The 25,227-nt window shown below is 46.9% G+C and overlaps 2 protein-coding genes across 22 annotated transcripts in view; one reads left to right on the top strand and one right to left on the bottom strand.

The window, feature by feature from the left end:
* Nucleotides 1-25,227, top strand: part of ERC2 (ELKS/RAB6-interacting/CAST family member 2) — a 1,931,514-nt gene that overhangs the window by 1,307,093 nt on the left and 599,194 nt on the right. The gene's annotated exons all lie outside the window — the stretch shown is intronic.
* Nucleotides 16,618-21,932, bottom strand: LOC137532347 (uncharacterized). Its single transcript, XM_068252756.1, has 5 exons — nucleotides 20,360-21,932; nucleotides 19,490-19,567; nucleotides 18,858-18,938; nucleotides 18,140-18,205; nucleotides 16,618-16,781 (listed from the first exon to the last, which is right to left on the bottom strand). The coding sequence occupies exons 1-5, from the start codon at nucleotides 21,930-21,932 to the stop codon at nucleotides 16,618-16,620; spliced, it is 1,962 nt and encodes a 653-aa protein (XP_068108857.1).

The raw sequence follows: 25,227 nt of genomic DNA, 5'->3' as shown, positions 1-25,227 counted from the left end.
TTAGTTCATGAACCGGGTGCAGTTCTGGAACACAATGTTGCTCCAGTGCTGGGCTCAGAGCGAGTTAATGAGTTCAGGAGGGTGACAGCTGAGGGGAAGAAAGAGTTCCTGTGCCTAGAGGTTTTGGTGGCGATGGCCCGAAATCTACGGCCTAACGGAAGTCTGCTGAAGAACCGCTGGCCAGAGTGAGAGGGGTCACCAGCAATCCTCCGTGCTCTTGAGCGTAGCCTGGAGTTGTGGAGGTCAAGGGAAGGTAGAGGTCTGCCGATGATTCTCTCCGCCGATCTAACGACCCTCTGAAGTTTGTATCTGTCTCTGGTGGAGGAGCCAGTGTACTAGACTAGGATGGAGGAGCAGAGGACGGACTCGATGGTGGCGGTGTAAAAACACGTCAGTAGCTCTTGAGCCATGCCGAACTTCTTCAGTTGGCGGAGGAAGAAAAGCCTCTGCTGTGCTTTCTTCTGGGTTAAGGCTGTGTTTTCCTTCCAGCTCAGGTCTTTGCAGATGGTGGTGCCCAGAAGGCGAACGCTGGCTACTCTCTCGACCTCGGTGCCATCGATAGAGATTGGGGGGGGGGAGGGGCATGCTTCCTGAAATCCACAATCAGCTACACAGTTTTGGATGAGTTGAGGACCAGCCTGTTCTCCCTACACCACTGGCAAACTCTATCAACCTCCTGGCGGTAGGCCTGCTCATCATTGTTTGTTACTAGTCCAACGATGGTGGTGTCATCTGCAAATTTGATGACCTTGACAGAGTTTTCCTTGGATCTGCAGTTGTTCGTGTAGAGAGAGAACAGGATCGGTGACAGGACGCAGCCTTGTGGGGCCCCCGTGTTCGTTGTCCGCGGCTGAGAGGTGACCTCCCCAAGCTTAATGACTTGAGTTCTGTTAGTCAGGAAGTCTGTAATCCCCCCACGGAGAGTGGGAGGGACATTCAGCTCTGTAAGATTGTCCTGCAGTATGCGGGGGCAGATGGTGTTGAAGGCAGAGCTGAAGTCCAGTAGTAGAATCCTGGCGTATGTGTTAGGTTTGTCCAGGTGGTCGTATGTGAGCTCAAGGCAGATGTTGACAGCATCATCAGTGGATCTGTTCGCCCTGTATGCAAACTGGTATGGATCCATTTGGGGGGAGGTGATAAGCTTGATGTGTGACAAGACGACTCTCTCAAGGGTTTTCATGATGTTGGATGTCAGGGCCACTGGTCTGAAGTTATTGAGGTCGGAGTTACCATGCTTTTTGGGGACAGGGATAATGGTAGACTTTTTGAAGCATGCAGGGACTTTGCCGACCTGGAGGGATTTGGAGAATATGGAAGTGAGGATGGGTGCCAGCTGGTGTGAGCAGGTTTTCAGACAGGCTGGTGACACGCCGTCTGGGCCAGAGGCTTTCCTGGGGTTTAGCGAGGACAGGTGGAAGAGGACATCGGCCTCACTCACGGCTGGAGGTGGGAGGCTCGAGATTGAGAGATAATCTGCGCTAGGAGAGGGGTGAGCCGGTGCTGTTATTGGCTCCCCCGGTGCCTCCAGGTCCTCAAACCTGCAGTAAAAGTTGCTGAGGTCCTCGGCTAGCTCAGTACTGGGTGTTGCGTGTTGTGGGGCAGGCTTATAGTTTGTGGTGGCTTTAAGCCCCTTCCAGACAGCTCGTATATCATTTGATCGCAGGTTGCATCTTATCCTTTCTGCGTACTCCCTCTTTGCGGCTCCCAGTTCTCGCTTCAGGTTGTTCCTTGCTGTCTTGTATTCCACTTGGTTGCCGGACTTGTGCGCCACCTCCTTGCTCCTCCGCAGTTTCCGTAGTTTGTTGGAGAACCACGGTTTATTGTTCGGATAGACTTTGACGGTCTTGGTTGGTACGCAAGAGTCTTCACAGAAGCTGATGTATGAGGAGATGTTATCCGCCCACTCGTCAAGGTTTGGAGATTCCATGGCCTTCCAGTCAGTACAGTCGAAGCATGCCTGAAGTTGGAGTTTGTCCTCGCTTGACCACACTTTGGTGGATTTGAGAACAGGTTTTGCTGACTCAAGGCGCCTCCTGTAGGTGGGGATCAGTTGAATGAGAGAGTGGTCCGAGGAGCCTAGCACTGCCCTTGGTATGGCTTTGTAGGCATCCTTCAGCACTGTGTAGCAGTGATCAAGAGTGTTCTGATTTCTGGTGGGGCAGGCCACATGCTGGTGAAAGCGAGGAAGCTCCTGGCAGAGGTTAGCCCTATTGAAGTCGCCTAATACAATGAACAGCGAGTCAGGAAGGGTTGATTCCCATTTTGTAATGGTGTCACTGAGGACACGCAGGGCATGTCTGACTTCGGCGTCAGGTGGTATGTACACGCCAACAAGAACGTAGGAGGAAAATTCCCTGGGCGAGTATTTTGGCCTGCAGTTGACGATTAGAAGTTCAATCTCAGGGGAGCACTTCCTGGCTAGTACTGATGAGTTGGGGCACCATGACTGGCCGATGTAAAAGCAGATGCCACCACCCTTCTTTTTACCCGAGAGGTTGGGGTCACGGTCGGCCCGGATGAGGCTGAAGTCCGGAAGGTGAAGGGCATTGTCTGGGATGTCATCATGCAGCCACGTTTCTGTGAAACAGAGGATAGGGGTGCCGCTGCTGAACTCCTTCTTCTCAACGAGGAGACGGAGTTCATCTAGTTTGTTAGGGAGGAAGCAGACATTTGACAACAGGACCGATGGGATGGCTGACCTGAGACCTTTTCTCTTGAGTCTGACCTGAGCACCTGCCCGGAAGGTCTTCATACTTCCCAGAGGGAGGTATTCCTCATACTTCCAAGGGCCGCCTGCTCCTCGGGTGGTCCTACTCAAAGTCATTACTGTTGCACCAAACACTCACACTATATAGGTGTCCAGAGGTTAGTCATATCTGTATTATTGGTGATTCTGCAGGTCATCAATAATCAGGTATACATCTGTATTCTTGGTGATTCTGCGGATCACCAATAATCAGATTCTCTCTGTGTGCTGACACCGATCGTTACAGTTTCAGAACAATTATTTATCAGACAGAAGGACAGGAAGGAAATCACAGTGTTTCTCTTTTCTAAAACTCCTGAAATCATTACATGGTTAGAAGACCCAAATTTAAAGGGGCACTATGGCGAAAAATTGTAAGATTTAAAATATATGCTAACATAGACAAATAAGAAGTATGTTTTTTTCCAGAGTAAAATGAGCCATAAATTACTTTTCTCCTATGTTGCTGTCACTTACAGTAGGTAGTAGGTAGTAGAAATCTGACAGAAGCGACAGGTTTTGGACTAGTCTATCTCTTCATAGGGGATTATCAGGGATTTATTTATTTTCAAAAGCACTTAGTGAATGGCAGTTGCTCTGTCCAACTGCCAAAAAACTGTGTAGCGAGCAGGGAAGCTGGCCAACATCATTGTTTAAATCCTTTTTAGGGAATATCTTTATAAAGACTAAAAGCCTTGCTGAGAATCCCCTATGAAGACTTGGACTAGTCCAAAACCTGTCACTTCTGTCAGATTTCTACTACCTACTGTAAGTGACAGCAACATAGGAGAAAAATAATTTATGGCTCATTTTACTCTGGAAAAACATACTTCTTATTTGTCTATGTTTGCACATATTTTAAATTTTACAATTTTTCGCCATAGTGCCCCTTTAATCAGCGATTCCTGTCAGGAACATATTGCAGTAACATCTGTCTCAATTATGTCAACAGAGAAAGGTAAGATTCTGCAGTATTGTTTGAATTCCAAGCCATAAAGCTAAGGGAATTATTTTTGTTTTTCTTGGTGAAAGTGGAGTCACACTTTAAGTTGTCTAAGAGTCTTTCATTTTTCTTTTTGAAGGGCAGATCCCTGTATTTGGCAGGTAATAAATCTCTCCTTTCAGCCTGCTGAGCCCTCAGACAATGTCAGATCACGTGATGGTGTAAATTGTCTGTCAGTGACCACAATGATATCACCTCATTTATTAACATTCTTTCATATTAACAGATCAAAGGTCTGTTCACCTTGTTTACACTAAAACACGCAAAATGATTTTTAACAAATGCAGTTGTCAATGCTCTTTGATATCCATCACTGGAAGTGCTGTGCCTCAGCTTGTGCAGTCATTGATCTTATTGTAAACTTCCTCTGACTGTAAGGTTACTTTTTTCAATCCTTAAAAAAAGCCTTAAAGAGGAACTCCAGTGAAAATAATTTAATATAAAAAGGTGCTTAATTTTTACAATAATTATGTATACATGATTTAGTCAGAGTTTGCTCATTGTAAAATCTTTCCTCTCCCAGGTTCACATTCTGACATGTATTACATGGTGACATTGTTACTGTGGGCAGATTATGTAGCTGTTCTGGCTTTAACAGACAGCTATAAACAGCCATTTCCTGTGTGTGTCATTGTTACATTGTGGCAGTTTGCCCAGAGTACCGTACGGTACCAGAGCCTCTTGTGGGAGGGGTTTCAGCACAAAATCAGTCATACAGCGCCCCCTGATGGTCTGTTTGTGAAAATCATTATATTTTTCATGTAAAAGTGGGTATCAGCTACTGATTGGGATAAAGTTCAATTCTTGGTCGGAGTTTCTCTTTAAGCTCTCAACTCTGGCTTTCATATTGTGGTGGTGTCTCTTCACTTGTTTTTTGATTTTCGCTAGTTTTTAAAAGTGGAACTTACCAAATCATACCCTAGGTACTCAGTCCTTCAAAAGAAATCTCTCTTGAGGTGTGTTTAAAAACTTCTCTCAGAACTCCCTCTCAGAGGGGCTTGCATCTTTAAAGCACCACTGTGTATGATTGGTGCTACCAATAAGGCAAAGGGGGGAATTTCTCCAGGGCCCCCGCACGCTGCCACCACTCCACGCCCCCCCCCCCCCAGGTTTCCACCCTGATGTGCGCTCCCCTGGGGCGCTGCATGATTTGTTACAGCATTGCAGCTTGACTGTTCCAGCAGGTGGCTCTGTCCATGCTCCCCATCCTCATCCCCGCTGGCTCATGTTGTGGGTAATGACATGCGATGGGTCATGGAGAAGAGGCAACCAGTGGGAATGAAGACGGGAGAGCACGGACAGAGCAGCTTGCTGGGTGAACTGCAATGCTGTAACAAATTGTGCAGGGCCCCTAGGAAGCATAGTCAGACGCGTATCTAAAGGGGTGCAGGCATGGCTAGTGCCATGGGCGCCACTGCACCATGGGCGCCATGCCTGCCCCCATGCCACCGTTGCATTCTCTGCCCCCCTCCGGTGTAGCCCTCGCCGCTGCATAAACAGTTCTCAGAGCAGTGTGCCGCCCCCACTGCCACTATTTGGGAATCCAGACCAGTCTGTAGCCACCACCGCCGCTGCCTGGGCATCCTCCTCCTTGTAGTACCAGATCGGAGGGAACAGCGCGACTCCAGAGACAGAGAAGGGCGCACTTGCTGCTCACGCCCGGTGTACTACGAATGCGGAAGTGACATCATCGGTCTCTTCCGCATTCGTAGTACCCCGGGGCGCGTGCAGCATGTGCGCCCTTCTCTGTCTCTGGAGTCACGCTGATCAGAGGTCTGGTAGTGGTACTACAAGGTGGAGGATGCTCAGGAAGCGGCGGTGGTGGCAACAGACTGGTCTGGATTCCCAAGTACTGGCGGCACACTGATCTAGAACTGGTATGGCACCCAGCGAGCACCCTGCCCCAGAACACCAGCACCCTGTCCCGTGCAAGCCAGCACCCTGCCCCCGGCAAGAAAGCACCCTGTCCCCTGCAAGCCAGCACCCTGCCTACTGCAAGTCAGCACCCTGGCCCCTGCAAGTCAGCACCCTGGCCCCTGCAAGAAAGCACCCTGCCCCCTGCAAGCTAGCACCCTAACCCCGGCAAGAAAGCACCCTGTCCCCTGCAAGAAAGCACCCTGTCCCCTGCAAGCCAGCACCCTGCCCCCTGCAAGTCAGCACCCTGGCCCCTGCAAGTCAGCACCCTGTCCCCTGCAAGTCAGCACCCTGACCCCTGCAAGAAAGCACCCTGCCCCCTGCAAGCCAGCACCCGGCCCCCAGCAAGAAAGCACCCTGTCCCCTGCAAGAAAGCAACCTGTCCCCTGCAAGCCAGCACCCTGCCCCCTGCAAGCCAGCACCCTGCCCCCTGCAAGACAGCACCCTGTCCCGTGCAAGAAAGCACCCTGCCCCAGAACACCAGCACCCTGCAAGCCAGCCCCCTGCCCCCTGCAAGCCAGCCCCCTGCCCCAGAACACCAGCACACTGCCAACCAGCACCCTTCCCCCTGCAAGCCAGCACTCTGCCCCCTGCAAGCCAGCACCCTGCCCCAGAACACCAGCACACTGCCAGCCAGCACCCTTCCCCCTGCAAGCCAGCATCCTGCCCCAGAACAACAGCACCCTGCTCCTGCAAGAAAGCCCCCTGCAAGAAAGCACCCTGCCTTAGAACACCAGCACCCTGCCCCTGCAAGCCAGCACCCTGCCCCAGAACACCAGCACCCTGCCCCTACAAGCCAGCACCCTGCCCCAGAACACCAGCACCCTGCCCCCTACAAGACAGCACCCTGCCCCAGAACACCAGCACTCTGCCCCCTACAAGACAGCACCCTGCCCCAGAACACCAGCACCCTGCTCCTGAAAGCCACCCTGCCCCAGAACACCAGCACTCTGCCCCCTGCAAGCCAGCACCCTGCCCCAGAACACTAGCACCCTGCCCCAGAACACCAGCACTCTGCCCCTGAAAGCCAGCACCCTGCCCCAGCCAGCTTCCTGCACACAGCCCCCAGCAAGCTCCCTGCACCCAGCCAGCAATTGGGGGACAGCTATGGCTACCTAATATCTAGGGACGCATCATGCTACCTAATACTGATTGAGATATATATATATATATGTGTGTGTGTGTGAGTACATGGCTACTTAATTCTTTTATCTGAGGAACATGGCTACTTGATTTATGTATGCGGGATGGACGTGGCTTCATTATACGGTTTGTCTTGATGCACCTGCCTATTTAATTTGTTTAATGTGAGGCACCTGGCTACTTACTTATTTTATCTCAGTGTTCTCCCCAGGCTCTTTTAGCCGGGTGCTCCACCCGGCTAGTTTTGATGAGCACCCGGCTGTCTTCGACTCACCTCCTCCCATGTTGTAAGCAGAGTTGGGCACAGAAGCACCGGCCCTGCATGCTCTCATATTGCCCCACCCGGCTACTTTTTCATGCCACCAGACTGGAAAAAAATTCTGGGGAGAACACTGTTATCTGGAGATGTGTGATTATTTTATCTGGATTATTGTGACAACTATATTTTTATTGGGTCGGGACATAACTACTTCATGAATTATCTGATGGCATGTGACTACTTGATTCTTTTATCTAGAGGCATGTGACTACTTTAATATTTTATCTGGAAGCTATTTAATTTTGAGGCACATGACTAGTTAATTCTAATATCTAGAGGACCATGGCACCCAAATGTTTGTATATGGGGGGCATTTTAAACTGGTATTTGGGTAACCCAGTTACTTAACTCTAGTATCTAGGGACACATTTGTCTTATGACAGTAGTGCAGGTTGCAGATAAAAGCTAGACAGCCTCTTTGACAGTTTTGAAACGTAGTCTAATTTCTTGTTGGACTGAACCCTCCAAACTTGTACAGGGGGAGAGGGGGCACAATTTCATTCTTTGCCATAGGCGCCGTATTACCCAGATACGCCTCTGAGCATAGTAGAGCTGAGGGGAGAATTTGGGGAGGTTTGTCAGCAGTTGTATTTGCTGATTTTATTGTATTTGCAGCTGCAATATGCCCAGGTTACCTTTGTCCTGTGGCCCTATTGGAGCTTGTTATCTTTAACTTTTATTGTTAGCACTAAATCTAAATGCTCCTTGCTCTGTGTTACGGCTCCCTGTGTCACTGTGCCTTACTGGACAGTACTGTTGTCTTGCAGCACTTGGTCCCCGGTTTGAATCCCAGACAGGACATAAATTGCACAGAATTTGTATATTTTCCCTGTGTCTGTGCAGCTATCCTTCAGGCACTCCTCCCATATCCAAAAACATAGGAATAAGTTAAATGGCTTTCCCCTAAAATTGACCCTAGAATAAAGTGGATAAGGAATAATTTTTCAGGATATGGCAAAATCAACATGTGATATGTTAAGAATAATTAAAGATGTTTGTATTACAGAATATAAACATAATGTAAGTTAACCCAACTAAAATGAAGGAAGTCAGATATTGCAAAACTAATATTTTTATCGATTTATTGTAGAAAAAATAAAAAACTATACAAGTTATCAGGCATCCAAATTTCCACTTGGGTGCCCACTTGCTGCTGCTTTGTATTGGTGTCAATGGTGGGGTCCATTTTGTCCACTAGCGACTGGCGCCCAAATTGTCCACGCATATTATGGACCATAGTATGTGTATCAGAACTTTGCACAATATTATGAGATCCTGCTCGCAATAGATCATTCTCTGTTAGATATGTCTTCTTTCATGAAACCTGTACAAATGTTTCTGCATTTGACATCAGTCCCACAGAATGAAGGCTGCAGGACATTTTCCTTACCAGATGAATTGATATTGTATTTACCCCGTGTTGGAGAACACTGACGGGAACATCAGTTTGGGGAAAGTATCTCTGCTGTAAGGTGACATCTGCTTTGCCTGGTTTATGAGCACTGTACATTCACATGTAAACATCCTTTTATTGCTCCACTGATTTAAATAAGCCAGATGCTGCGGTTTGGTTGAATAGTTTAGCTGGTTATGGCGTGTTATGTCTGTGATATTTGTGAAATTGTGTGTATCATTTGGTTTAGTTTATCAGCACAGAGCTCAGTCCATTTGATGGCACACAGCAACCAAGGGAAGACATACGTCATTCTCCACCTGTCACATTCCAGTGCAGGCCTAAACTTGATTTGTGGTTTAGGCAGTTAAAATCGTTCCTGTTTAGCACAGATTAAAATATAAGGCTAGCTATGTCCATCTCTATTACTTCACTTTGTGCTGGCCTGTGTGGCATGTAATTCGAAATGCTGAGTATTTATGGTGCCCTTTACAAACATGCTTAAAGAAAACGTGAAGATCACATTGCTGCTTATTTTGTTCTTGTGTGAGAGTATCTTTTCACTGGACACATTGCATAAATCAGAAATTCTCTTCTATGCAGTGACTAGAAAGCTTGTGACAACATTGTGAACAGCGATATAGATTGAAGGTGGATCGGCAGCTGAGAGGACTGATCTGTGTCTTGCGTGCAATAGTAGTCTTATGAACCAGAAGCACGGTGAACTGTTGTCAATAGTGGCCAGAAGGTGTAAATGTTTCTCAGCACAGTAGTCAGAAAAACAGAGGCATTATTTCACCCAATGGCCTCAATTCACTAAGCATTTTAAAGTAGTCTACTGATGGTTTTTAGTCTACTGATGGTTTGGTGTAATGTTTTAGACCTGTTTTTAGACCTGGTCTAAAACATTTGGTAATTAGGTCGGTAAAGCAGGGGACATGATCAAAAGATGCAATTCACAAAGGCAAACAAGGAGTAACCACACACACTTTTTATGACAGAGATTAGATCAGCTGATTTCTTTTGGTAAAGTAATACTGTGAGGTATTTTAGATCTGAGGATGGAACCTTTTGAATTAATTATGCAGGAGTTTCATTGTATCCAGAGGAGTGCTCACCAGAGGAGAAGAATGTCAGTCATAGTGTAATTATCACAGGCAGACATGCACAGGCAGACAGCTGTTTGACCATTTTGTAAATCTGAGTGCGGCAGGTCCCTGGAGACCTGTCTCCACTCTGCAAGCTGCAGAGTTGCTATTCTGGGGAGGAATTTGCATCCACTTGTCATGCAAATTGCTTAGCTGCTTCCTCTGATGGCTTGCAGTATGAAAACCATTTCTTCCCAGAATTCCTTGCTGGTCATGATGGTTTGTTCCTGCTGACTTACCTGGAGTCTCAGCCTATGCTAATCATTTGTTAAGATTATGTTAGAGTAATTCCTTGGGAGTGCACTAGGCATTCCTTCTTGCGCAGTCAGGTTGCATTATCTGTTTGCCTTCTACTGTCTATCTGTCACGATTGTCTTGTCGCCAGCTGCGGTCGACAGGAAATCGTTCTGTCTGTTGGGATCGCATTCGACCTAGCAGTAGTGGCGGTGGTTCCTTCTGTATTCTGCCTTAGGGGTGCTAACCAGAGCAGCGGTTGCTACTGGTAGCCCCATCTGTCTGTCTGTCTGGATTGCATTCGCCCTAGCGGTAGTGGTGGTGGTTCCTTCAGTACTCTGTCTGGGAGTGTAGTCCAGAGCTGCGATTGCTGCTGGCTACTCCTTCTCTCTGTCTTGTCTGGTACGAACGCTTGCTGTAGGCTCGGTGAGGTAACCGTTTAGCAAGCGTTCGCGTTCTCTATTTTCGTGTTTGTGTTACATTGGTTAGTTAGGGTGGCACGCTTATCACTGGGCGCCTAACGCGCGGTGATCGTGTCTTTAACGCATTTGCTGTTGCGAATGAGTGCGGAGTTTGCGTTTAGCTAGCGTTTGTTATTTTCTTTGACGTTCTGATCATTGTTATTTGCTATGTCTTTCTTGCTACACTTGTGCTCTGTCTGATTCAGTCTTGTGTCACTATTGGCAATCGCCAGTCTTGCGATTGCGTTCCCACTTCATTTCCGCTGTTATGTGTTCACCGTCGCTGGGTGGCGACTAGATTGGTGGACACACATCCATTCTGTTTCTGTGCTCTCTCTCTCTTTAAGGGCTATCTTGCCCTGCTTTGCTTCAACTCGTGCAATTCCCATCTGGCATCTGTGGCAGGGCAGAGGCTGTTTTCCTCTGCACTCCACAGCTCCATCTGCCAGTGTGAATTTCCCTCTACAGGTGCATAGCACCATAGCTGGGTTCTGTTATATTACACGCTTGTGGAGGATTTCCGCAGTGTCAGCGCACATCTTGTGCGCTGACCACGGTAATAATTCCGCAATTGTTACACATAGCTACTCGTTTGTGAATTGCATCTTTTGATCATTTCCCCTGCTTTACCGACCTAATTACCGAATGTTTTAGACCAGGTCTAAAACATTACACCAAACCATCAGTAGACTAAAAACCATCTGTAGACTACTCTAAACTGCTTAGTGAATTGAGACCAATGACTGGAAAACTGAGACATTCTGAATGGTGAAGAGAAAGTAGATGTGTTCTTCTGAAAACGTGGACTAGACAGTTGAGCCATTCTGAACAACAGTGACCAGACAGCAGTGATGTCCTGCATGGCATCCAGAAAGTGTGTGTGTTTGGAACAGTCAGAGAGCAGGGGTATTCTTTCATACAGTGGGATGGAAGTGTTCAAGGACAATGGCCAGAATGCTGCAGTAAAGAATATGTTGTTCTTTGTACTGAGGAGTAAGCAGTCATGAGCTTCTGTACAGTGATAAGGAAACAGACGTTTTCTGCTAAATAAAGCCAAGATAGCAGAGCTTTTCTGTAACTAATGGCCCATACTCACGGGCTACATTTGTGGCCTGTCGCTAGCACACGGGAGCATGTGCGCGACAGGCCGGCGACAGCTCGTCGTCAGGTCCCTACGCATACACATGGCGGAGGGACCTGGCAACTGATGCGACGGAAGCTGTCGCTGATGTTTCTCCCCCCGCCGGAAGCTCAGGGTATTCCCTGCTGGTTGCTGTCGCTAGTCCACATACCCATGCGGACTAGCGACAGTTGCGGCGGAGTTGCGGCTGCAACTGTCGCCAGGCGATTGACAGCGCCATTCGCCTGGCGACAGCAGCGACGAGCGACGGTTCGGGGTGCGCGCCTGTGTTGCGCCTCATACTCACGTGTTGCGGCGACAATTGTAGCCCGTGAGTATGGGCCATTAGAAAGGGGGAAACTGTTCCATGGCTATAGACTTATAGGCCGCAATGCGGAATTTGGACCTGCCTCAAACTCCACTAACTCAATACAATCCTCAAATAAAAAGATACAGGACCTTAACAATTCACATTGATAACACAGCAAAAACAATATCTTTAAAATATATTTATCATTTTAGCAGCCTGTCTAGCCTTTGGGGTTGGTAGGAACAGACTGTATTATTACTGCTAAGCTAACATTGAGATGGCTTCCATGTATTAAGTATCCCCAAATACAGAAATGAACTAGCTACTTGCCCCCAAATACAAGAATTAAGTAGCCATGAACCCCCAGATAGCTTTGATGTGCCCCCAGATAGCATTAGGTAGACATTGTGTCCCTAACATATCAGTATAAGGTGGCTATTGTGCTTATGTGCTTATGGATATCAGTATTAAAGCAGGCCATACACTTGACGATTATGTACTCGATTCGACCGATCGATCCGATATAGGTATCGAATCGGTTTCAAATCGGTGGCTTTTCGGGGCTGTTTCCGATCGATCGCGAACCGATAAGGATCGAAGCGTCGATCGGACCGGGCGGAAAATTTGGATCGATCTGTGGGCCATCGGTAACAGTTGTTTTACATTTCGATCGAACCGTGTACGACCGTGCGATTGGAAGGGGTGTTCCTACCTAAGATTGATATGTCCAGAGGGGCGTGGATCTGCTGAGGGGATGGAAGCTAGGTTTTTTTTTTTTCCAGTGCTGAGCTGTTGTGAAGTTGTCTTGAAGCAGCTGTCCTTGCCAAGGATGTGGAAAGTTTCATTTTGGGCGTTATATATAAACGCGTGGTCAGTGCACAAAATCTATATATATATATATATATATATATATATATATATATATATATATATATATATATATATATATATAGATAGATATACACACACACATATATATATATATATATATATATATATATATATAGATAGATAGATAGATAGATATACACACACATATATATATGTATATCCTTTTCTTTTTTCTCCTAGGTTCAAAGAAAACAAGGAGCATTGGAAGAAGGGACATTGGAAAACTAGTCCTGGGGTTCTTTTGCATGTCATTTTTGGGATAGCCTTTATTACGCATGTCATTTCCCTATCAATAAAGTGTTTTCTGTTATCTACACAGTTGTCAATATTGTATTTTTTTTACTACGTCACACACAAGCGTGAAATTACAAGTGTACAGATGCATGTGTCAACATCAAAGACAGTTCATGGGGAAGGTGAGTGCATACTCCCATTTTGATTTGCAGTGCTGTCGTTACATTCATGGTGTATGTAGCGCCTTTGTGGCCCAGTGGTGCGGAGTTTAACCACCCTGCCAATGACCACTATCAATGGGCGACTGATTTCATTGCTGCTGCCTTGTACAGGCAACAGGCAAGCACCATGTTTTCCTGGCAGTACTGTCCTGGCAGTACACACAGCTCCGTGGTCGGTCTGCTTGCCTGCAACTGCGGGAAAGCGGAGTGACTCTGTACTCTGTTCACCTTTTGTACGGCTCAAGCCGATGAGAGGACGGTAATCCTAGGTTTCCTATTGTACCTAATACATATTTGCATTTTATGTGTTGCAACGCGTATGTTTGTGCGCGTTGCAACACGCAGTACACAACACAACCTGTGCTCGGGATCACCGCTCCAACCACAGAAAAACACAGCCCGAACACAGGTCCAACCACAGAAAAACAGAGCCCGAGCACAGGTGTGTCTTCCGTCAAGGAGATTATTATGCTTCTTCCTAATGAGGGTTCTTGTTATGATGCCTTTGTAGTGTGTATTACGGGCCGCAGTCCTGCTTGTGTTAAATATTATCCTTTACGGGTCCTAAAAAGCCCAGTGCCATTTGCAGGACCCGTAAAGGACACGACAAATCCCACTTGTTTCTTAACAATTATTTACCTTGTTTGGTCCGCAAGAATGGTGTCACCCCCTCGGGGATCAGGATTTGATCCTCTTGGGCGACTTCTCTGGGTCAGCTGAGTAGCTGATGTTCTGCTGTGTTGGTATGTGGGAAGGGGGGGGGTGGCAGGACGTAGAGCAGTGCGCTTGATTTCTCCTCATCCCGGAGCCTTGGAGAAAATGTCTTGCGTCAAAGTGGTCCTCATGTCCGAAAAGGTTGGGGACCCCTGGGTTAAAGGACATCTATGCTTCAAGTATAGCTAAGATGGGGCCTTAAAAAGAAAATATACATACCTGAGGCTTCTTCCAGCCCCCTCTGGCCTGATCGCTAGCTCATCATCTTCAATCACTGCCTGGTTCTTCCGAATCCTGCCGGGTAAGTGGCCCAGTCGGTACACGCGCAGAATGCTGCAGACAACGGGAGTGTGCGAGTGGCCGTGCCGCGCATGCACAGCTGACCCTGGTCTGGAGGAATTTCCGGGGCCGTGTCCTTTACGGGTGCCATTTGCAGGACCCGTAAAGGACACGACAAGGTGATTGTTGCCCTAGAAACAAATCCCACTTGTTTATTACCATTTGTTTACCTTGGTTGGTCCACAAGAAAGGTGGCAGATGAAGTGAAACATGGGATTGTATAACGAAATCATCTCTCACCTTTCTCATAGGCCAATTATCCGTACACTCATACACAGTCGAATTACATTGAATACAACAACAAGCAGTTTGATTTTGACAACCATTTATTCCTTTGTTGCCACCATTTTTTCCTTGCCATCTTGGTCCAGCAACCATATTTCAAACATTTGTTATAAAAAAAACGTACAAAACAGGAATATGGATAAGCCACAACGCCATACAAAAGTCATAGAAAGACAGAGATACAAGCCACATTAGAAGTCACATAACATATTAGTTTTCTTAGCAGCAAAAGGAAACTTTACATTATGTTACTAGGCAGAACATGTAAATTAGGGATATTGCGAAAATAGGCATGCAAAATATGCATAAAATCGTGTATAAGATACATAGGTTCTTTCATTTTCAGAAAAATCACATGTGATTTTCCGGATGGGAAAACGCAATTCTACAGTGGAAACGTAGCCATACAAAGGTTCCAATGAAAGCGGACCATATAGCAAAGATGATATTTTTTGTAACTACAAACTATTGTGTGCCGGCAAAGGTAAGGTGCAAGCAACATAAAAAAGTGAGTTTCACTTACCTGGGGCTTCTACCAGCCCCATGCAGCCATCCTGTGCTCTCATACTCACTCACTGCTGCTCCAGTCCCCCGCTGCCAGCTTGGCGACCTCGGACGTCGGCTGGCGGCATTTAGAACATTTGTACACATTCCTGCTACTGCAGGAACAATAAAAAGCCTACATTTTAACGTGTCACTGGCTCCATGTGTACATGGTTACGCATTGAACCAGTAACGCATACAAATGTTATGCTATTGTTCCGGCACTGCCGAGAATGCGGACCAATGTACGCAATGCCTGGCGCAGACCTCCGAGGTCATCAAGCTGCCAGTGGGGGGGGGGGGGGGGGGGGTGGGAGCGGGACTGGAGCAGCAGTGAGTGAGTACGAGGGCACACGATGGCTGCATGGGTCTGGTAGAAGCCCTAGGAAAGTGAAACTCTTTAGAAAATATGCATAAAATCGTGTATAAGATACATAGGTTCTTTCATTTTCAGAAAAATCACATGTGATTTCCCGGATGGGAAAACGCAATTGTACAGTGGAAACGTAGCCATACAAAGGTTCCAATGAAAGCGGACCATATAGCAAAGATGATATTTTTTGTAACTAAAAACTATTGTGTGCCCGCAGCAGCAGCAGCGTCCTGCAGCAATTAGCACATCACTGCTGCATTAACCTCCGATGTGTTCTGATGGGCCAAACACAGTTGCAGTACCAATGCCTTTACATTCCAGCGTAACGTATCGAATTTACATGATCTATTACCACTTCCCATGGGCTGGAGGAAGCCCACGGTAAGTGGATTGGGTTTATTTGCATGTGCCTCAACCCTTCCTTTTAGAAAGGTAAGGTGCAAGCAACATAAAAAAGTGAGTTTTACTTACCTGGGGCTCCTACCAGCCCCATGCAGCCATCCTGTGCTCTCATACTCACTCACTGCTGCTCCAGTCCCCCGCTGCCAGCTTGACGACCTCGGACGTCCGCTGGCGGCATTTAGAAGATTTCTACACATTCCTGCTACTGCAGGAACAATAAAAAGCCTACATTTTAACGTGTCACTGGCTCCATGTGTACATGGTTACGCATTGAACCAGTAACGCATACAAATGTTATGCTATTGTTCCGGCACTGCCGAGAATGCGGACCAATGTACGCAATGCCTGGCGCAGACCTCCGAGGTCATCAAGCTGCCAGCGGGGGGGGGGGGGGGGGGGGGGGGGAGCGGGACTGGAGCAGCAGTGAGTGAGTACGAGGGCACACGATGGCTGCATGGGTCTGGTAGAAGCCCTAGGAAAGTGAAACTCTTTATAAAATATGCATAAAATCGTGTATAAGATACATAGGTTCTTTCATTTTCAGAAAAATCACATGTGATTTTCCGGATGGGAAAACGCAATTGTACAGTGGAAACGTAGCCATACAAAGGTTCCAATGAAAGCGGACCATATAGCAAAGATGATATTTTTTGTAACTAAAAACTATTGTGTGCCCGCAGCAGCAGCAGCGTCCTGCAGCGATTAGCACAAGTTTGTGCCTTTGTGTAGGCCCAAAAAACGTGTAATACGGCACCTTAACTGGTCACTTCAAAACAGACACAATAATGGTACAAAAAAAAAAAAAAAAAAAACCCCAAAAAAAATCACAGCTGGAGTACTGCAGCTCTTAAAGAAGAGACCTCCTCCTGCACTTTAAGTGCCATATTTCCAATGTGCTGCAGTTTCTGCAGCTTATGGTTGATCTCGACCATATCCTCCTCGACTCGGCGTAGCCTTTTCAAAATTTTCTTTTTCCTTTCCAAAAAATCTGTAAAAAAAAAAAACCATAAACCAATCAATAACAATGTTTTAGGACAACACCATGCTATGTAGCCATAGGTTCAACAGTACGTGGTGTTCTTGCCAAAGTCAGGTAGGTATACTTGTCCCAATATACATAGAGAGACATTGATCACCCTCTATAGCAAGCCTAGATGCCCTGATATCGCGATTGTTCTTGTACCAGTATCGTTTGTAAAATACATTTAGCACAGTACCGTATATACTCGGATAGAAGTCGACCACGTGTATAAGTCGACGCCCACATTTGACCCCCAAAAGCTGGTATTTTCTCAAGTCTAGTCTAGTCAGCCTTGGGGAGTTGATGGCTGCAGGTGGGGACTAGGGGTGGTTACTGGCTCTGCACTTGTGGTCCAGAAGTAATAATGGCTGCACTTGGGGAACAGAAGATAATGGCTGTAGTACATAAAACTCTGCAGCCATTAACTCCGCCTGCTCACCAGGTGCTGCTTCAGATTTTCACACTTCAACTCAGTGCTATGGCCAGTTTCCCCCTATAAACTCCACCTCCCCTTCCAGCTGCTATTGTGCCTGCCGCTCTCTCTCCGCAGGTGTCCCCTCTCTCCCCCGTGTTCACTGAATGAATGCAGTGTAGAAGCTACGTTACCTAATCCACCGCTGCGCGCTGTGTCCTCTGATCTCCTCTCCGCTCATGCCGGCGAGCCGTGGATGACGGAACGTATGTCACCTTTCTACACTGCATTGATTCACTGAACACGGGGGAGAGACGGGACACCCGGGGAGAGAGAACGGCAGCCACAATAGCAGCTGGAAGGGGAGGGGGAGTTTATAGGGAAAACTGGCCATAGCACTGAGTTGAACTGTGAAAATGTATGTAACTGAGTCCTACATTTCTCGAGTTGTAGTCGAGTATAGACGGTATTTATTTACCACAGTAGCACTATAGTTGACCAAGTTTCGGTTGAATCGTTCACTCCGTAAATAAAGGATCGTGGGCCTACAATAGCAATGAGACCTGCCCTTGGCTACATAGCATAGTTGTTCCACTACACCTTGGACAACTATAGTTGTCCCAGTAACCTACTATACTATTCCCATAATAGCTACTCTACCGCTTCCAGTACTGTGTTATATAGCTCCCTCACTATACTTGCCAGAGTATAGAAATTCGCGTAGGACAAGTATAGCTACTATACATGCCTAATTGGACCAAGCATAGTTGTCGCCGTTCATCAATTTTCTATGTCCTGACACAGCCACTATAGTTACCTACATTCTTTTTTGGTTTGGCAGATTGCCAACAGCCGTGTGACATGCTGTCATGTCAGTACAGTGTTTTTGGTAGAGCACTATACAACGACTTACCAGAACTGGAGGCTGTGCTGTCTTGGTCACTGTCGTTGTCGACTTGCACTGTAATGTCCTTCAGTTCTACAAGTACATAAAAGGGCAGAGGAGTTGGCACATAGGAGTTTGGTATTTTGGTTACATACAACTTTATCCATGAAAGGGCCGGCGGTGTTTTAGCAGCACACACCGCTGCTCGGTTTGTGCACCCGAATACGCAAATCGCAGCACTACCTCTACCTCTGGTCCCCGGATGACATGACTTCACTGGCTGTTACCCCACTGATGTGTTGCTGTCTCTATGATGACAGAAGTCATGTGATGGGGTCAGGTGCCTTTTTCATTGGCTCCTGAGTCTGTCATCCAATGTTAACCCAGGGCAATTGCTTACATGGAATGCCAGGACCAGGAGCCAATGAAAACGCCTCCTGGTGGGGGAGGCGTTTTCCGCCTCCCCCACCTCATTCCCAGTCCTTCATTGGACTAGTCAGCAATGCAATCGCGCAACGTCCCCCTCCTATTCACAACGTATTGTACTGTCAACCAAGAGTTCACTGGGTCGTTGGTTGGGCTCAAACTGTCCTTGTTTGTTTTGGGGTGGAGTGGTGGTGGGGGGGAGGAGGGGTTGGAGGGAGGCTGTCCTTTTCCCATGTCTGAGGGCATTTTTAGCATCCGGATTGGACTGCATCCTTCCGCTGTGAATAATAAATGTGCACATACAGGGATGCTTATTTACCTTCGATTGCAGCTGGCTGATCTTCAACGTTGTGAAAAGTGTCATTGGTGGTTAGAAGTGGGGGTGCTGTTGGCACATGGGCTGCGGAACCAATCAAAAACAACTGTGTCAGTCCACTGTTTTATACAGTTTTATCAAACCAAAGTACTCAATAGTGGGCAATCTCAAACCATTTGAAGCTGCTAGCATGACGGGAGCAGTGATGATCGACGAGTAATAATTAAAATAACCACGAGTATTTGTCTACTCGTCATTCTGTTGGTAAGTACCTGGTATTAGGGAAAATAGCCTGCATGCAAGTCAGTCACTAATCCCACGCAATTTGCATCCTAATGACGAGTACAAAACGACTCGTGGTTATTTGCCTCAGTACTCGTTTCTCATCAGTGGACGGGATAACCAAGTCAGTTTGCAAGAAAACCCGGGGTGAATGGGGCCTTACAGAGATCCACAGATGTAGAAAAATAATTTTCAAAATCTAGCTGGGGCTTCCTCCAGCCCCATAAGCCTTCCAGGCTTATGGGGCTGGAGGCAGTCCCAGCTATGTGTAAAAGCATTCCCTTTTTGGTAGCTACCTCCCTCTCTGGATCCCTTGATGAATAACATGAATCTGCGGACAGTGTGTCTCTTACCTTCAACGGCGCTTGTGGTTGAATTTCCGCCTTGGCTGACAATCTTCTGTAGCTCTGGTAATGGTACGGCAACAGGCTCTGCAAAGTGAAGACAAACAAAATATGGCAATGTCACAGTGAGGACTTTTGGACCAGCATTTTTTTTACTATGCGTGCTTCACGGCGCGCATTAAAGGGTAACCAGAGAGGATGAAATAAAGGTTTTCTACATACCTGGTCCTTCCTCCAGGGCCATACGCACGGTTCGTTCCCACGCCACTGTCCTCTGCTGCCTGGATCCGGCGTTAATGGGTCGCGTCATTGCCGCGAGCCGGCCAACGGGCGATTCTCATCATCGCAGGGCGCTCCCTCTATACAAGTACGCATGAGGCTGACAACTGCGCCGCCAAATGCGTAGGGGTATGGAGGGAACCCCTGTGCTGTGGCCAATTGGCCGCGTCCGCCTGCGGATCCAGGAAGCGTAGGATGCCGGCGTGGGAACGATCCAGGCTTATGGGGATGGAAGAAGCACCAGGTATGTCTAAAATCCTTGGTCTTGGTTATTCCTCTCTGGTTCCCTTTAACGTCAGTACATGAAGCGGCATCACAATTCAACATTGGTTGCAGTCAATAATTGAGAATAAATGGGGAAAAATGGGTGCCCAAACAGGCTTGGGGACCAGGCATTGGAGTTGGATGTCAACAGATTTTGGCCCGGGGAGCGGTATCCAGACCTAATATTTCCCTGGGGACCGAAGTGGGAGGGAGTGGAGGGTTGGCGAATAAGGCGGAAGGGGGGGGGGGTGTGTGGGGGGTTGTTGAGGGTGGTTGTCGGGTGGTCTTCTAAAAGCTATGTAGGTAGGTGGGTGTGGACAACATTTTTTTCATTACCTGTATGGGTTTCTTTCTCCCTCGGTGGCGGACTTTGTGTCGGCAGGCAGCTCCTTGTCGTTTTTGTTGTCACTTGGCCTACAGAAGGAGAAAAAATTAATAGACACAAGATGGCAAGGACAGAGACAGGAATGGAGAGATGGAATGCAGTGTTGGTGGGATCGAGGGTAACCAAAAAGCGTTTATACTTACAAGTCTTCAACTCCTCTCTCACTCTGCTTAGGCAGCGGCGTTGTTTGTGCTTCAAGTCGTACCATTTCTTTATTAGTGCACTGCGTTCTCGCACCTTCCCCAATTTCTCCCTCAACTCTTCCACCACTTTGTCTAATATTTTATTCTTGCGGATGTTTGGATGGCGGTAGGTGCCCAGAACACAGTCATAATCTCTGCTATCAAAGTGGCGCACAAGAATCCTTACTTCTCCCTTGGTCATAGGAGAACACTTATGTCGTGTGTTCAGCTTCTTCTTCTTTGGTTCAACTTTTGCATACTTTTTCTCTTTTTTGGGATTATCATCATGTGCAGCGTCAGTCGCACCTTTCTTACGGTGTTCAGTGACAGGCTGCGCAATGGCATCGGCAAACGACAATTTCTGCCGTTTGGCAGGCGACTTCTGTTCGGTCGATCTCCTTTTACATGGATCTTTGGTGGAACGAGAATTGGAACAGACATTGGTGGTCTTTGTGGACACTGTCACATTGTCTGCAGTTGTTTTTGCAACGGCAGTGTTTGTATGGTGTGTTTTTTTGTTTGTTTTTGGCATTTTACTTTTTCTGGAGTGTGCCGTAACATTGGTGCACTTAGTGACGCTCTTTGACACACTGTGATTGACAGTTTGTGGTACAGTGACTTTTGGACACGAAGGCTTTGATTCTGTTCGTCGCACTTTACAGCTTTCATTGGTGGCCTTGGTGGCTTGCTTAGATACACGCCCAGTGGCGTTACTTCTGTGTCCAAGTGTCTGTGTATTTAAAGCAGTTGTGGTGCGTAGCGTGCCAGGTGTATTGTCATTGGTGGTTTCCGTGGCATCACGCGACATATGTGTGCGATTGTGTGTTCTTGCAACTGACAGTGCTTGTTTTGGCTCCTGCTCATTGTTCTTTTTTAAACCGTGGTGCGTTGGCATTGTCTCAACTGTGTTGGCAGCTTTTGTTGATTCACGTGCAGCTGGCATGGCTTTGTTGCCTTGGTCGGCTAGAAATGGTACCCCATCACTATCATTGGTGGTTTTCGTGGCATGTGTGCGATTGTGGTTTCTTGCAACTGACTGTGCTTGTTTTGCCTCGTTTCTTTTTATGCCATGCTGCGCTGTCATCATCTCTGGTGTGTTGGCAACGTTTTCGGATTGATGGGCAACTGGCAGGGCTTTCTGTTTGCTTTGGTGGGCTTCAAAAGGTCCCCCATGTGACCCTGCGGCCTGTACGCCTTGTGTATCTTTCAAGAGTCCGCCTGGGACCTCATGCTGGCCATGTTGTCCTACCTGTTGTCCTTCACGCGTCGGTTTACCTTTTGATGTGTGTCCTCCACCCCCCTCATCTGCCTCTTCCACTTCGGAGTCATGCTGGGAAGCCATTGTGTCCAGCAGACAGTGCGACGACACAGCACCTTTGTTCGTGCCGCCTGCCACGTGCAACGCCGTCTTCTGAGCCTCGGGCGTTGGCTCCCGAAGTCTTGTAGCGCGGCGGGGAAAATGGATGACTCCGCCCCCGACGTACGTCGGCCGTCAGCTGCGTGCAGGAGAAGCGATTAAAAAAAAAAAAAAAAAATTTCATTCTGAATCGTACATAGAAAAATAGTGCCCACATGTGGAATATTATACACTGAACACTGCATTTGAATCGCCCAACCATTTTTGTCATACTTTGCGTGCGAAGGGGGGGGGGGGTTCACAAGCCCAAAATAAAACATTGTTTGTACTGTTTCTTACACGCAAATTGGAATGTGGTTCGTTTTGTACATCGATAATTTGTAGAATTCGTGAGAATCGGAAGATATGTGGTATTGTAGAATCGTCAATGTCGACAATATTGGAATTCTTGAGAATCTGAACATTTGTACAAAATGTGCAATCGTCAATGCCGATACTTTGTGAATTCTTGAGAATCGGTTCATTTTTTTGGCATCCAATGAATGGAAGAACAATGGAAACGTCAATGAATTGAAGAACAATGGAAACGTGCGTGCCCTCATTAGCCCAAACAAATGCTTGAAAACATCAAAGCAAACAACTACATGACCCACCCCCCCTATTGACAAAGCAATACACAGTTCCTACTGTCCATTCTGCAGTGTGCTTTGTTGAGTGGAGGCCTCAGTGAGAAGTCTGTGCAGAGCCACTGTGTGTATTGCGATTGAAGACCAACACATTTTATGTAAGTTTTCCATTATGAGGACAAATTGTAGTGTTGTATGGGGTAATGTTCCAACAAATTATGGGTATGTTTGATGTGGCCCATGATAAAGAAGTAACATTTTTGGTGTTTTTTTGTTCTCCATAGAATGCCACGTCCCAGAAGCACTCCCACGATGACAGCAGAACAATTGCGGGTATTCATAGAGATGTACCAGGCCCGGCCGAGTTTGTGGCAGAAACAATGCAAGGATTATTCCAACCGGTACAAGAAGGACGCTGATTACGAGGCACTCGCAGAATACTGCCGTACCTTTCTCCCTGAAGCCACGGTCAGCTTTGTAAAGAAGAAAATTGCAAATCTGCGGACAGTGTACAAAAAAGAAACGTATAAAGAACAGGACAGCAGGCGATCGGGTGCTGGTAGTGAGGAGGTATACCATTCAACTTTGTGGTACTACTCGCTACTGAGTTTTGTAAGGGATCAAGACCTGGACCATGAATCTATGGGCTCAATGCAGCAAACGGATTATTTGGATGAGCAAGATTCTGCCTTGGCTTCAACACCTGATGACATCCTGGGCAGTGGGACGGTATGTTACGAAAATGCATTGTATGAACTGTACATTCCATCATTATTCAAACAGTGTGTTAAAAGGTCAGGATTTTATTATATGTTGTTGAGCTGAAAAAGTAATTAACGATTAATTTGCTACACAGCAAATGGCGTTAGAGGTGGAGCGCTAGCAGCTCCCACTAATTTGGGCCCCCCCCGCACGGAGTGAGTTGTCAGCGCGTGTTGCGGCTATACAAAGTATGGTCCACAACACGCGTTGATAGCTCAGTTGGTGTGACGGCATGCAACTGGTATTTGCTGCTACCTACCACCTAGCAATATTTACTGAAGTGAGCCCTATATGTCTGAACATAGTGGCATAGCAGTAGGCCTTGCATACTTCTTTTATTGAGTGGGGGGGATGTAGGACATGGGAGGGCGGGGGTTTGTAGGGAGGGTAAACGATGGTTACAGTGCTACAAGAGAAACAAAGGCACTGCCGTTTTTGGTAGCGCATTGTTTATCGAGCGTTGTCAAATGTTCGCACACTACACAGCACACGATGCGGCGCTGTAGGCGCGTTGTGTCCAATAACTTACATTGTGCAGTACGCCTCTAAACGTTGCAGCAATCGCTGCGCAGTGCACCACTATGTCGCCTTAAGCAGGGTACAGATGTGTACAACATTTCCACAAAAGGAATATGCAGTGGGTAGTGAACTATGACTATTTACAGCGAATTGTGTTCCTCTCTGTCTCAAGCATGTGAAATGGTGTAACGTTTTCATGTTCTTCTTTTATGCAGTCTTTGGAAGAAGACACAAGCATCGTGGAAGCCACACCCAACCTCACGACAAGTACACCCACGTCTTCTTCAAGACCCGCTGGGTCCCAGAGTTTGCGGGCGAACAACCGGCGAAAGAGAGGCAATAATTCTTCCAGTGGCACTGAGCCCATAGCCGTTCTAGAAAATTTTTTCCAATCCCGACAAAGTGACGAGTTTGATTGTGTGGGACAAGCTATGGCCAAAAAATTGCGAAACTTGGACCCCGAACAGAGGGCTGCTTGTCAGGTGTGCCTATCACAACTCTTTAGCCTGGCAGAGAGGAAAAAATTGGACCCAGACAACCCACTTGCACTGTTTACCCCATCGCCCAATCCACAGCAAGGACATGGACCGTATCCACCCTCTGTACCAGTGCAGGCACAGAACACTGGCAGACAGCACTTGAATTATTCACCGCAGTCCTATAGCCGCCACTCACAAAACACCTATGGCCTGGAGGCACAGGGGCATGTGCTATATAACCGTTCACTGACGCCACCCCTGCCGCAATTTGACTCTTACCGTGGTACCGTGGAAAGGCCCAATACGTATCACAATTTGTAAATATGTACTTTTTGACTGTGGTGACTGTTTTCCCATCTCAGCTGTATGTACCGTGGCAAACTGGAGCCCACGGTGCCAGGAAACACCTTGTCATCAGTGGAATGGGGTTGTGCCACAAATTGCCCAAAACAGTTAGTTTGAGGCCTTGCATAATGCGAAGCAGTGGAATGGGTGGCATGATAGAAAAATATAGGTCTGTTTGTGGACATAGCTGTACAAAGTGTTTATAATCCGTTTTGTTATTGTTTTTTAAAACCAAGCGTTTGTAATTAAAAAATAAAAATCTTTTTTACAATTGATTGGTGAGTGTGATGTAATTCAGATAGTGTTGGCAAAGTAAAATAAACATGCAATAAACATTAAATAGATGTACATACACATGTATGTAAATTTATGTGTATGTATATATATATATATATGTAGGTATGTATCATACATGCATACATAACAAGATATATCCATACCTACATATATACCTAGATACCTATATCTATATATATATAAATATATATATATATACACATATATATACATCTACATCTATCTATCTATCTATCTATCTATCTATCTATA

This window comes from Hyperolius riggenbachi, chromosome 9 (genome assembly GCF_040937935.1).
Source record: "Hyperolius riggenbachi isolate aHypRig1 chromosome 9, aHypRig1.pri, whole genome shotgun sequence".
Lineage (NCBI taxonomy): Eukaryota > Metazoa > Chordata > Amphibia > Anura > Hyperoliidae > Hyperolius > Hyperolius riggenbachi.
The sequence above is the reverse complement of the archived record's forward strand: the minus strand, read 5'-3'. Positions and strand labels throughout refer to the sequence as shown.